The sequence below is a fragment of the Blennius ocellaris genome (assembly GCF_963422515.1).
Source record: "Blennius ocellaris genome assembly, chromosome: 17".
Lineage (NCBI taxonomy): Eukaryota > Metazoa > Chordata > Actinopteri > Blenniiformes > Blenniidae > Blennius > Blennius ocellaris.
Genome location: NC_137666.1, coordinates 21,163,764 through 21,177,391, shown reverse-complemented (window position 1 = coordinate 21,177,391; position 13,628 = coordinate 21,163,764). Strand labels below are relative to the sequence as shown.

Sequence of the window (13,628 nt, the reverse complement as noted above, 5' to 3'; positions counted from 1 at the left end):
GGCCGAGACGGAGAGTTTGTAAAAACTTAAATCATGACTTAAATGAAGTGATTAGTATGGGAGGCGCTCATGCACGCCACAGAATATAATGATTCCTGTCATTATACCCAGACACTCAAGTTTTGAATAATGGATGTGATTGTTTCCGAAACAAGAGAAACCGAAGCTCATCGTGCAAAGTCTGCACTCGCAGATTCACCTTTGAAGAAATTTGCATGAGGTCAAAGAAAGAAGCCTCACTATAGATTCACGGGGGGGGGGCACAATTCAGATCTGCTAATTTTTACAAAACCGTCTTCTCGTCGAGCTCGCCTGGAATAAACCTTCAGCTGAACCAGGTGTAATGTCTCATGAAATGACCTTCACATTAATACGACAGTGACACACCGATCAGTGTCCATCATCTACTGCCGACGTCCACAACCTGCAGTTCTTTGGATCTCCCAGCAGGTTCTGGACTCCATAAACGTGCTGTATCCAAGAAACTATTTTTAGATGATTGAAGCTTTGCGACATGGTGCATTTCCCTGCGGGGAGTCGTCGTTAGAGGCGTGAAGCTGCCGTCCTGACAGGACGGACTGAACCGTATTCCGTCGGCACTAAATGGCTTCCGGTGTCCGGATCGCCCCCTCACCATCACACTACCAGCCTTTGATTCCACGGTTCTTATGTTGTCGGCACCGTCTTCCTCCTCATGCCCGCTGTTCCTGCAGACATGCAGGCAGATTTTTGTGCTTCAGAGCAGAAAGGGATCCTCTGTTGTCCGGTTCCAGTGTTTTGTGTTTTGAGTCAGGTGGGACCGGATCCAGCGTCCCTGCTGGGCAAACCCGGCTCTAGAAGACGGATGAAGCGGTCGAATTCTACAACATACAGTGGGAGAAGTCTGGGGATTTTGTGTGTGCTTTTGTGCTGCGGCGGAAGCGTCTGTCAGATGTGATGTGTGGCTCCAGGTTTGATGAGGTGAGGAGTGCAGACCCACTGTCTCGCACAATGTTCCCTCTCCCCGGCCTGATGGGCTCTGATGCTCATTATGCCCAGCCAGGGATTTGAAAGCACACTCATCATGTTAAAATTGCACTAGGTAGTTTTGCATTTTGGCATGCTCCTAATAGCAATCAGGGATCAGTGTCAAATACAAATTTCATGATTTCAAACCCAAGCTAATGCGAGTTGACGTGGGTAAACTGCACGTGCTTTCCCTGTTGGCGCCACGGGGGACGAGACAAGGCAAACGATGTCAAACTGTTGCATTAGGATAGTTTGAGCAATAGTTTCTGCTTAATGGCGCAGGAGATAAATCCAGCCAGTGCAGCATCTGTGGGATTATTCTCCACTGGGCAGTTGGACTTAACGCTGCTTTACAATAGACACATTGAAGTTCGATCCAAACTCATCTGGCTCACGTTGGAAACGTTTGGCGTTCTTGTCCAAAGCACGATAAAACTGTACGAGAACCTCAGCCAGTTAAAGAATGATCAGGGATTATTACAACCTGGAGCTGATTTCTACACATTGAATAATCATTTCTGCTGATGACGATAACGCCATGTTCACTCAGTAATTATTGCGTGATGGGAAGGCCCCCCCACACACACACACACACACACACACCCAGAAGAGGCCTGTGCAGCTCAGACGTGTGTTTCGTGGTCGTTTTCTCTGCAGTTCTTTTCAAACCCCCGTGAATCTCTGCAGTGTTGTAGCGGAAACATCAGCACTCACTGCTGAAGCATCACCCTCCACTCCTCCTCTAATTCATTCTCCATGGGCTTGTTGTGCATAATTCAGATCTCAGATTAGGGGAATAAGATGATCTCACTCACCTTTTCAGTTTTGTGTATGTGGTGGTGAAACCACATAGGAGAAGGAAAACAAGGCTATGAATCAGTTTTACCTTTGTGATCATACACTAGAGGCCTGTGAAACCTTTACATAACTATATGTGAATCAACAGCTTCCTTTTATTTTAATAACAACCCAGGGTTCAAAATACCTCAAACAGATTAAACCACTAGAAAAATGAATATAGAAAAAAAAATACCAAAAGAATTGCCAGAAAGAGTAAAAAAAAATGATAAAACGATCAAAGTTTATAAAAAAAAAAAAAGAAAATGCTAAAAACTGTTAAAATAAAGAAGTGTAATACCTATGAATAGAAAAATAGCTCAAACAGATTAAACGACTGGAAAGAGTGAAAAAGGTAAAAGCACAACTGCTAAAAAAATAAATAAAAAAAGTCAAAAATCAGCTAAAATATATTAAGAAACTAATTTTAAGAATGGCTTAAACAGATTGACCCACCAGAAAAATTAAAAAAACAGTTTTTTTTTTAATCGCTAAAACTTAAAAATGGTGAAATATTATTTAAAGCCTCTCAGACTATAAAAAAAAGCTAAGATAGCTAAAAGAGATTAAACCACTAAAAAAAGAAAAATAGAGAAAAACAAGATAAATGTTAGAAAGACTAAAAAATGACTGAAACAACCACAATTGGTTCAAAAATGCAAAAATAAACAGTTAGAATGAAAAAAATATAATACCTACAAATACTAAAATAAATTAAACTACACTTAAAAGGAAAAAGGGAAAAAGCAAAACTGCAAAGAGTCGAAAATCAGCTAAAACTGCTAAAATGGCTCAAAACAATTAAAAACACCCAAATCAGATTAAACCACGAGAAAGGTAAAAAGGAATTAGATTGTTTTCTTGTTATCCAATAACAATGATATAAAAGATGATATACATCATCATAAACAACACATTTGCTATTATTATAAAGATGACATCATTTAGCTTATCATTTAACAACTTCAAAATGATTAAATTGACTAAAGAGTTTAACGAACAAAAACCCCAATAAAAATGGCTCAATAGCTCTTATCAGAACCTCACGAGTCGTATTCTCCTCATTTTCGAGGTGAAACATATTTTGTGGCTCGAGACAAAAAGTAGTTTGGTGAAGAAGTCAGAAAGTGATTCGGGTGCTTCATAGCGATGCTGCTTGTTACCGTGACAGCGGTCGTTTGAGGCATCGTTAAATTACAGCGGCAATGGCAGCCCGCACTGTACTGCCTCCTGGTGAATTCCGGCACCATCACTGTGCGAGAGGTCAGAGTGGACGTCCGCGCCGTGCATCTGGACGAGGCTGCTGCCAAAACAAGGCGGACATGATTAATGGCTGTTTTTCCACCCTCATAACGTCCCTCCCTCAAACACGCTAAATGACCCTTCTCGCAAGACGGGCGCCGGAACTGCGGCTCGTCACATTTTACGGAGTCGTCCAATAACAGAACGCTTCACCCGTTCGCCAATTAATCAGTCATCTTAAGTCAAGTCAGCGGTGTCAAGGGAACGGTCTTTTTTTCTTTTTTTTAAACAGGAGGAAGAAGCTTCTCAATGCGTCGCGGGAGCAGCTGAAATTGTTTTTCCCTCCAAGGATTTTCCACTTCACGCACCCTGGCTGTGAGGCAAATAGCATCAGTTTGGCTTCCGTGCAACAGGTTGTTCAGAGACTCTGCGGAGCAAAAGAACAAACAGGCTCTTTAGATGGAAAACCATCCTGCAATCTATAACGGATAAAGGTGAAGGTTTAGTTTGACTGTGTTTAGAGTTTAGATCGGTTGAATTATGCAGCAGCAGCTCTGATCCTGCTGTTGTCCTTCTGCAGAAGGTGAAATGTCACTTGTTTATTTCGTGTGAATGTGGCCGCCTTCAGAGTCCCAAGGAGAGCCCGGCTGAAAAGCCATCTATTGACCATCAAAACTTTCAAAAAGGTGTAGCGCGCTGCCTGAAGGACAGCACTCGTACTCTGGACAAGCTATGACGAGCTTCAACAATGAGTCAGCTGGAGTCTCTCCAACATCTGTTATGAAGCACGTCTTCACCACTTCTGCACTGTTAATCGATGGACTGAGTCCCTTGTTTGGAACAGATGTCTTTCTCAAGGACACTTGGACACTTGGGCGAGACGAAGAAGTGAACCAGCAACCCGGTGATTAGCATTGATCATCGGTTAACGTGGAAATGAGGGTGAAAGTAGTCACACTGTTCAAGATGCTGATTTCCCAAGATCCTGTTTGAAGAACAGACTGCACTTTCAGCTTGGGTCGGTTTGAATTTCATCTCCAGCGAGACGCTTTAGATTCTGCTGTCAACTGAACAAAATCTAAACACGGCAAAGAACAGAGAAAAATGTCTCCTAATAAAGTGTAAAAGCAAAAGTTGTGGTGAGCCTGCTGAAGGCAGGACTGGACATGTTTGAGTATAGTATAAACACTATTTCCCTTGTTCATGAGGGTGATTGCACTAAATAGCCAGTGTGTGTTGTTTTGCATGGTGAGCAGACTAAGGCTACATCCACACAACTTCTCCGAAAACCTCCGTCCACACGTCACCATGAACACGGCTCAATACGAGGCTTCAGGACATGTAGTACACATGCCAGGCCTTTAGTGGCGCTGTGACTCACCATACACACCAAAAATGCAGAAGAAGACAGAGCATATAGAAAATTAGAAGTAGATTCCTGCTCATAAACCTGTATAACTCTAGTTCTATAGGTCTATGACCCTGCTCCTCCTGCTGCTAGCGTCAGTAGCTTCTGCAGCTCCACCGGAGCTTGTAGTCCCTGATTGTTGTGGTTATTTGATGACATCACGGACCGGAGAGGGGGTTGATTACCTCATCTTTTTTCCACAGATGATCATTTTTGCCGACTTTGTAGCCATTAAAGATTCAAATCATCGAGCCGGGGTTTTAGAATTTCCCCACTCTGGGGCCCATGTTTTCACGCTTCGAAAACTGCCTCATGTGGACGACAGGCCAGAAACTGCTGGTTTAGGTGAATCGGTTTCTGTGTGTGTGTGTGTGTGTGTGTGTGTGCACAATATCACGATTGCAGCAGTTTTTATCTTCCTGTAGATCAGGCCCATGATTATTAAAATGGCAGATTGAGCGACAACGTTTTTTAAAAGGAATCTTGAATCTGTTTGTGGAAGCAGCATCACTTCTGCATCAACACTTCATCAGTGGCGTCAAACTCACCCGTCCCGACAGTCTGAACACGGCTCACGTGCCCTATTAGTGGCTGAACAATCCGACGCGCATGAAGAAGAGCCGACATCGAAGGATCAAAAAGACCAGAAGCCGGTTCTGCCTGAGCTCACTGCTCTGACATGTCCTGCTTTAAACCCCACCAGTGAGTCCTGCACAGCCCGTTAGTGTTTCTGCATCAAAGATGTGTTCACCAGTTTGTTGCTAAAACTCTGAGCAGGAAGGCTTCAGTAAATATTGAAGCTGTGTGTTCAGCTGCTGTGCAGAAAGTGTTTTAATGGAGAAGTGGAGGAGGTTTCTCGTTAGAGTCGCAGCACAAGTGACACCATTTCACCTGCTTGCTTTCTACACAAAACAACAAACTCTACTGAACACGAGACATTTTTATCACTTTCGTTAGCCTGAACTTTGCCCGGAGGATCAGAATGTGATCTAGCATTTCTGAAGATGAATTTAATCATAACATTGGAGTTCTAAAAATGGCTCAAAGAATTCACAAAGCTTGACTGTCAGCCTGACAGCAGGAGACAGACTCTGTTTAGACCACAATACTTCACAGTTTGACTTTTACACAGCAACGTTTCCAAAACAATGTCTGTGTCCACGGAAATGGCAGACATGCTGGAAATGATGTAGTTTTCATTTTGGGCCACTAGTGGGTGCTGCTGTTAGTTTTAGTACTGAAACCACACACACACACATGCATAGAGAACCATTAACATTAATAGTGGGAGAACACGGACATTCTAGTGGACAGACCAGCAAGTCTCAAAATAAAGCTACCAAGTTGGATTGTTATTATGGAAACTGTCAAAATAAAAGTACCAGGTCCAGGAGAATAAGGACTGGGAGTCATGAGGAAACTTTGTTCTGATTGTGTCTACTGAGCATGTGCAGAACTACAAGTTACTACAACCGTGGAGACCAGGACCAGGACCAGGACCAGGCCCAGGCCCAGGCCCAGGCCCAGGCCCAGGTCAAAGCCCAGACCCAGGCCCAGGCCCGGGCCCAGGAGTTTCCAGAGTTTTGGAGAGAGGGTCAGAGAATTTAGGAAGAGTTGTATTTTTAGTGCACCGTTGTCATGTAAATGAAAAACCAAAACGCCATGAAAGTTTAGCATTTTCACTTCAAATAGTGTGAACAGGCCGTCCTGACTTAGTCAGTGTTTGTGTTGCTGTCCCAGAGGGTTTTTACCAAATCTGCGTCTCACTGCAGGTAAAAAGCTGTATACTTCAGAATCAGCCATGACACTGACTGACAGGCTGACAGATCTGGGTTTGAATCCACTCCAGTTGCCTCAGTGAGAAACGAGCTGCAGGACTGTTTACACATCGGACGACTCCTCGACTGGCTGGCGATGGAGGGAGCTGCACGCCGCGCCGGTTGGCATCAATAACGTCTGACAAGAACCTAATGACAAGGTTTCCACATGACGACGTACTGTATGGCACAGTCTCCGCTCCATGCATGATGTGGCCACTACATGCAGTTTGTCAATCCCCCCCCCTCCCCCCCCTGCTCTGTAGTTAAGCTGTGAATAAGCTATGCTTTGCGATGGGTTGTTAGCTTGCTCTCCACGGCCATACATATTTTATATGACAGCTTGGTGAGAGTGGAACTCACCAAGAGACACAACTTCAGGCACTTTACAAACTAATGAGCGGCACTATCTGCCAGAGGAGCTGAGCGTCATCATGCCGTATTGACTGGGAGTCCGCTGGGGGAGGAAAACACACACACACATACAGTGATGGATGGGGAAATAATGCAGCACCCCCCCCCCCCCCACAAAAAGCAGGTTAGGAAAGGGGCTTTCCACTGCCTGCACAGAGGTGGCTCATTACTGAAGGAGTCATTGGGAGCACTGAGATGGACAAACTTGTGGGAGAATGGATGGAGGAAGAGGAGGAGGCAGATGGTGACAAGGCAATAGCAGCCCTGAAAGTGGCAGACACAGCGAGGAAGGAGAGGAGGGAGTGAGAGATGGCCCCAGATGCAGGAGAAACGATGGATGGATGGAAGGATGGATGAAGGAGAAGGAGCTGTAATTACAGGCCTTGTTGTGCGGTTGGAGAGATTGAGCAGCAGCTTTTCCGCTGCTGCCGATTTGCATTAACCCGGCAGAATGAAATATTCAGCCATTAGGCCTTGGCTGAAACACATCCAGAGCCGGGCTCATGCAACATTTAAACACCATTCATGTTCTATTCATTACACGAAGGCATATTACATATAATCATCATTTGGTTTAGTTTGTTCCTCAAGAAGTACGTTTGTATTTTCTTCATCCGTGAGTGCAGCGCTGCATCTGGCTCTGGAGGTGAGAGTGGCAGGTTGATACCGACTCCAATTAGGCCCTGAAATCATTTGTAAACATTGCCTGGGATTTGATTTTCTCCAGCCAGGCAGAAGAATAAGAAGCTGCGTGTCTCCTCCTTGCAGAGTCTGAAGTGACGACGGTGAACCGCTGCCTGGATGCCGCCAAGGCCTGCAACATTGACGAGACGTGTCAGAAGCTGCGCACCGAGTACGTCTCGGCGTGCATCCAGCCGTCGGCCCGCTCGGGGCCGTGCAACCGACCGAAGTGCAACAAGGCGCTGAGGAAGTTCTTCGACCGCGTTCCCCCCGACTACACCCACGAGCTGCTCTTCTGCCCCTGCACCGACACGGCCTGCGCCGAGCGCCGCAGGCAAACCATCGTCCCGTCCTGCGCCTACGAGGACAAGGACAAGCCCAACTGCCTGGCCCAGCTGCGCGTGTGCAAGGCGGACTACGTCTGCAGGTACGATTCTCATCTGCCGCTGCAGAACGTTCACGTGTTTGCATGTTTCACTGCATGTAAGGAATTTGGGGTGAAGTCAAGATGTTTTGAATCTTTAATTCAGTTTGTTTTTTTGTAGGAATCCAGTTCGAACTACAGGTTTCCTTTTTCAGCCCAAATTTCTTTCTTTGGCGCTTTTTCATACAGTTTTATGGAATCAAAGAGCACCACAAGAAGACTGATAAATCAACGAATAAACAGACAATATAAGAAATACAGTCAAATTAAAGTTCAGAGGAACAAATGGTATCGAATGAATAGCAAGGTACAACTGATGTTAAAGGCCAAATAAAACATCACAAACAATCTGCAATATAATAAAAAAAATTTGATTGAGATATTCTATTGTGATTATTATTATTATTATTATTATTATTATTATTATTATTATTATTATTATTATTATTATTATTATTATTATTATTATTATTATTATTATTATTATGAAGTTCAAACCATAAATCATTGACACACATTATGATGTAATAAAATTATTCCAATATTAAGGAAACATATTTTTCCTGCCTCATATTAAAATATAATATTAAATGTAATATTAAAAGTTTTTAAGTTTTGGGCTCAACATGTTTGTTACATCATCAACCGGTTATTATATTTCAGGTTTGATTGTGGAATCTTTTCTAACAATTGGGGGCGTTGTTACATATTGGGCTGTAACAAGCCTGTTGGATTGATGGTTGTTAAATGACAGTGATGGGTTGGTGGCGACCCGGCGCTCTGACGTCCAGGACTTCATGTGAAAAGCTGAGTTGAATGTTTCGCACAGTAAAGTTCAGTCTGACTGAAGAAAGACGCTCTGATTTGCTGTATCATCGTATCTTTTGTTGAACTTGTTCGTGAACATCCGCCTCAGGTTACTGACACATCCACATCGCGTTTGATCTTCCGACTCTTGAGAAAACTATCCAAGTCTCTTTGTGTTTGTCATATTTTCTCTCTTACTTGAACTTTCTGCCAGTGAGAAAATGTAAAGTAGATGAATCCTCAGCGGTGCACAGTTTAGCTAAGAGCTGCTGAAATACATTTTAATGAGGGAAGATTGTTCAGGAGAAGCGTTTATTGAAGTAAAAGTAGAAAATGTTCAAGTTTTATCGACTGAGCAGAGGAACAACACGTTGGAGTGATAACCAGATGAAGGTCTCAGATGCAGGATGTCGAGCCGAGGCGGACGGTTCCTGAATGACTCGACTCTTTTTACTGAATCAGGACTTTGAACTTTCCGTGAACCTGGATCCTTTGAGTCCTGTGACAGCTGGGTACACAAAATATTGTCAGATGGTTCATAAACAAATCCTCCAAATGGGAGAAAAACTTCGATAAATGATTCTTTTTGTTTGACGCTGAACGAGAACTAAACTCAAGTAAAAACTAAAATAAATACATAAATACACAAAGTATTTTTCTCAATAGCTATGATGGTAACGAGCCATCATCTTGATATTTACCATTATCATCGAGTGGATCAACTGTAAAAAAAATCAAACTAAAACTATTCACCAAATTGTCAAAGTTTCAATCTGAAGATGTTACCAAAAACGTACTTATCCTCTCCCACAAATTAAAAGAGTTTAACATGAGATATTATTTTCAAAACTGGTGTCACAGGAGGCGTCACAGGTTTGATTGACATTTTCAGTCTCCAATCACACTGTTTGTGTGTGAATGAAGGGGACCGGCTCAATTGGAACCAAGCATTTACTTGTTAAAACGTTGTTTTACAGGAAAATGAAAACAAAACCTGAAACTTCAATGTGAAAATAATCCAGCTGTAATTACTTTGACAATAATTGAGCACAAATGAAGATATGAACTAAGAATAAGGCCTGAGGCAAAACCTGAGAAAATGTATTTTTTTAATTTCAAACGTTGCCTCTGGATACGATTGTTACCTGTGTGAAGCCATAAAAACATTGACTAACGCTGCTTCAACAAGCTGGGGGACATTTAAAATAGATGAGTCTGAAAAGTAAATTCAGCTCACCCCATAATTACCATAATCAGTGGATTTGCTCCAGTTCGGCTTTCGCAACCAAAACCAATTTGTCTTGGTGACATTCAAGGTAACCGGTACAAACCAGAGGGAACAATGCCTTTCTGGCTATAACACACAATCAAGCATCCGTTGACAGAGAAAGTAAGAAAAAAAAACTTGTTTCCAGATATTTTTAATGAGTCAACCATGTCGACTGTTGAAAATGATGGGGGTGAGTGTAAGTGGCTGTTTCGTGACAGCCGCTGCCTTCATGTGAAGAGCTCTGTAGCTGCTGAGCATGTTGACTCTCCCTCCAGGCAACAAATTGTATTTGTGTATCTTGGTAGATAGGTCTGGCTGGTGTGATATGTTCATTTAGATTTAATTAGTCAGTTGTGTTTAATTAATTCAATTGTTATACTCATTAACTGTGTTTAATTAGTTCAATTAAAATCTGCATTAATTTTCTGAGGGAAGCAGCCAGGCAACAAGCAGCCGTCTGAAACAGTCATTATTAGAGCAGCTATAATCACTTGGGATTCACACATGACTGTGCCGCCGCAGCACTCACAAAAACATTAATGAACGCCGCGACCCGGTGGAGTCGGTAAGCGCTCCGCTCAGAACTGACCCTCTGCTGAAGATAGGTTATCTCAACCAGACCGCTCACCGAGGGCTAAAGCGCCGCGCATGGCGCGACACTGATGAGGCTGAAGACTTAATTGAAATTTGCATGGATTGTAAACCAATCAGAAAGCTAACGATTTCTCATGAAGTCACTGAGATTCACGTAGGGGTTGGGGGGGGGGGGGGTTCTCACAGGAACACCGGGTTCTCAGATCCGTCCAGGCTGATGCAGAACGGTCGGCGCCGTTTAATCTAAGTTCCTCTTCGAATGTCAGGAAGACAAAGGACTTCATCTGTCACGGCTATCGATCAGGCATTACCCCCCCAGTCCCACCCTCCCTACCCGACCCAAACCCCCCCCACCCCCCACCCTTTCGGCGCTTCATAGAGCAGCTCAAGGCCCACACCAGTCAGCCGACATTAACCAGCTGCCTGCGGAGGATGCCGTTGCTCAGCTCGTCATTACATTGACATGACAAACGAGGGGCGGGTGAGTCGGGGGGGCCCCGAGGGGGGGATCCCACTGGAAATACCAGTCGGCAGGCGAGGCAATGATGAGATTTGATGGCCACCATGGCCTCGTGTGATGATGATGATGGTCATGAGGCCTGAGATGAGATGTCTCAGCAGGCGGCTGTAAGAAAGGAAGGAAGGGATGAAAGGTCCATATTTGTCTTATCTCCTCGCAGCCAGGCCTGCCAGAGAGCGCCCACGGTATTTAGAAAGCACAGCCGAGGCCTATCTGTGCCCCTCATTGACTCTTTACAGCCTGGCAGCCCTCCAGAAGACAACCGCCCGGGAAACGGAGGGATGAATATCATCAGGGGTGAAGGGCGGAGCGAGGTGACGGGCTGGGAGGTAGACGAGCGCTCTGGCTTTCTGATTCTCGTCCCCCGGTTGAGACGAAGCGCCGCGGCCCACCACCAGGCGGTGACACGGCGTGCGCTGCAGCCAGCCAAGCACAAGTAAATGATGGATGACATGTTATTGCTCCCACAGGTCTCGCTGGGCACAGTTCCAGTACGACTGCCAACCCTGGGAGCAGAGCGCCAGCGGCTGCAAGCAGGACAACTACGGAGCATGTCTGCTTGCATACACCGGGCTGATCGGTAAGAACTAAATCTCTGGCTCTCCCACCTTCTGTGACGGATCAGGGACAGGAAGGGGGTTTTGGAGGGTGGAAGGCGGCGCGCACGAAACAGAACTCAAAAGAGTGAATCAGGGATTGTGATGAGGAGCTGGCCTCAGTGATCGATGGAGCTCTGATTAATGTGGCTGCGGCATGCCCGGCCAAATCGTTGGCATTATAAGTAGTGCAATTACAACTATTGACCGCTGTTTTGAGAGAATTATCCCTGACGTGATGATGAGTGGGAGCGGGCGGAGGCGTCGAGTCGGCTTATTGTGCTGCAGATAAAAACTTAACAAAAGATCACATAATGCACAAAAGGTTGTTAAAAAGCACTCGCTTCAAACATGTCATTATGGGACAACAATACCGCACTGCAGAAAAAAAACTGATGACAAGTTGTTGGTTGGTGTGAAACCGAAGGCGACTGATGGAGGAAGACAGAGAGCAGCATGATTGGCCATTGTTGACAGCCGAAGTCGAAGTGAGACTCTGAAGCTGTTGTTGTTTGGAAGTCTCAAGCCCTCAAAATCAATGGAGGTAAACCTGAATAAACCTTCTTTTTTTTAACCCCACTGCCTCAAAGTGCAACAATTTTATTTCTCAGTAGCTTTTAGAAAAATACAAGGCTGCATTAACCTTCCGGGACAAAGACTTCCCATCATTTCCTGCTGAAAGGCTCCAAAGGAGGCAAAGAATACAAAGGTGGAGTCGTGGCCAATGGTAGCTTCACTTTGCAGGCTGCAACACTAAAGGCCGACTCATCCTACATAAGAACAACGAGAAAGTTTGGCAATCCAGAGTCCTGCCAAACAAAATCACTGCTGTGTGCTGCACGTTCCAGCTCGCTCATGACTATCAGTCATATTTTAAGAATGTAGCCTTGTATGAGTGCCGCACTTCGTTAACATGTCGGAGTGCTGAGTTACGCAATGCCCCTGAACGCATCACTCAAAGCTGTCACCTCCTGCAGTTAAAACCTGTGGGTTAAAGCCAGACCAACCTGGCGGCTCGGACACAAACGTTCTCTTTCATTACTGAAACAGTTCAACAAAAGGTATTTCTGAAAACATTTGAAGCGAGATGATGGTGAAAAGTTAAAATGCTACTCCACAGACATGTGCCTGCTGTTACGGGCGTGGTCGGCTGTGAGGGGGCGTGGTCTTTGAGTTTGACAGCTTCTTCTCGGATTATGAACTGAAAAAAGCTGACTGATGTCACAGCTGAACATTTCTTCTTGTTCTTATGGGTTCTCGAGGGAGTATGTAGGGGCCTTTAGGCCCGTTTCAAGTGAAAAGTTTCATGTATACACGGCAGAAATGCTGAAACGATGTAGTTGTGCTCGAAACATTAGCAATGTGAGAGCACGAAGATTTTAGTAGACAGACCACCCAGTTGGATTCTTATTACTGTGACTGTCAAAATAAAAGTACCAAGTCCCAAGAGAATAAGGACTGGGAGTCATGACACAACGGAGGAAACTTTGCTCTGATTGCCTCTACTGAGGATGTGCAGAACTACGAGTTACCATGGCTATTCTACTGTAGACCGCGTTCACTGTTAATGAGTGTATCAGTCACACTTTAATCATGTTTAGCATGTAGCATGTAGCATGTAGCACAGCTCAGAGTGCCATACTGAGCAGTGAAACTACTGAGCAACCTCGGGCTGACTCTGCTGGTCCAAATGTTTCTGGTGATGAAGTCGCTGGTGTTCAATCAATCAATCAATCAATCAAACAATCTTTATTTATAAAGAGGTTTTCATGTTGCACAAAGTGCTTTACAGATTTTCGTCCAAACTGTCGTGTTGAAAGAACTATCTTTGTCCTCCTCTTGATATTTGTCAGATTTTGTCATTCTCGTTAATATTGAAGAATCTCCTCCCCGCCCAGGACGCTTGATGTCACATAATACTCACTGGCTTTTATCTAGGATCTTTCATGAGTACTCTGTGCGGTATCAGACCTCATACTGGTATTGGTACCGCTGCTTCCCTAACCTTCG

The 13,628-nt window shown here is 44.5% G+C and overlaps 1 protein-coding gene across 1 annotated transcript in view; it reads left to right on the top strand.

Annotated features, from left to right (window-relative positions):
* gfra4a (GDNF family receptor alpha 4a) overlaps positions 1 to 13,628 on the top strand; it is a gene marked incomplete at both ends in the record, with an annotated part of 156,982 nt that overhangs the window by 127,624 nt on the left and 15,730 nt on the right. The window contains 2 exons of the mRNA XM_080513086.1: positions 7,495 to 7,834; positions 11,493 to 11,602. Coding sequence (XP_080369212.1) covers positions 7,495 to 7,834; positions 11,493 to 11,602 — 450 coding nt within the window. The remainder of the gene's footprint in view (positions 1 to 7,494; positions 7,835 to 11,492; positions 11,603 to 13,628) is intronic.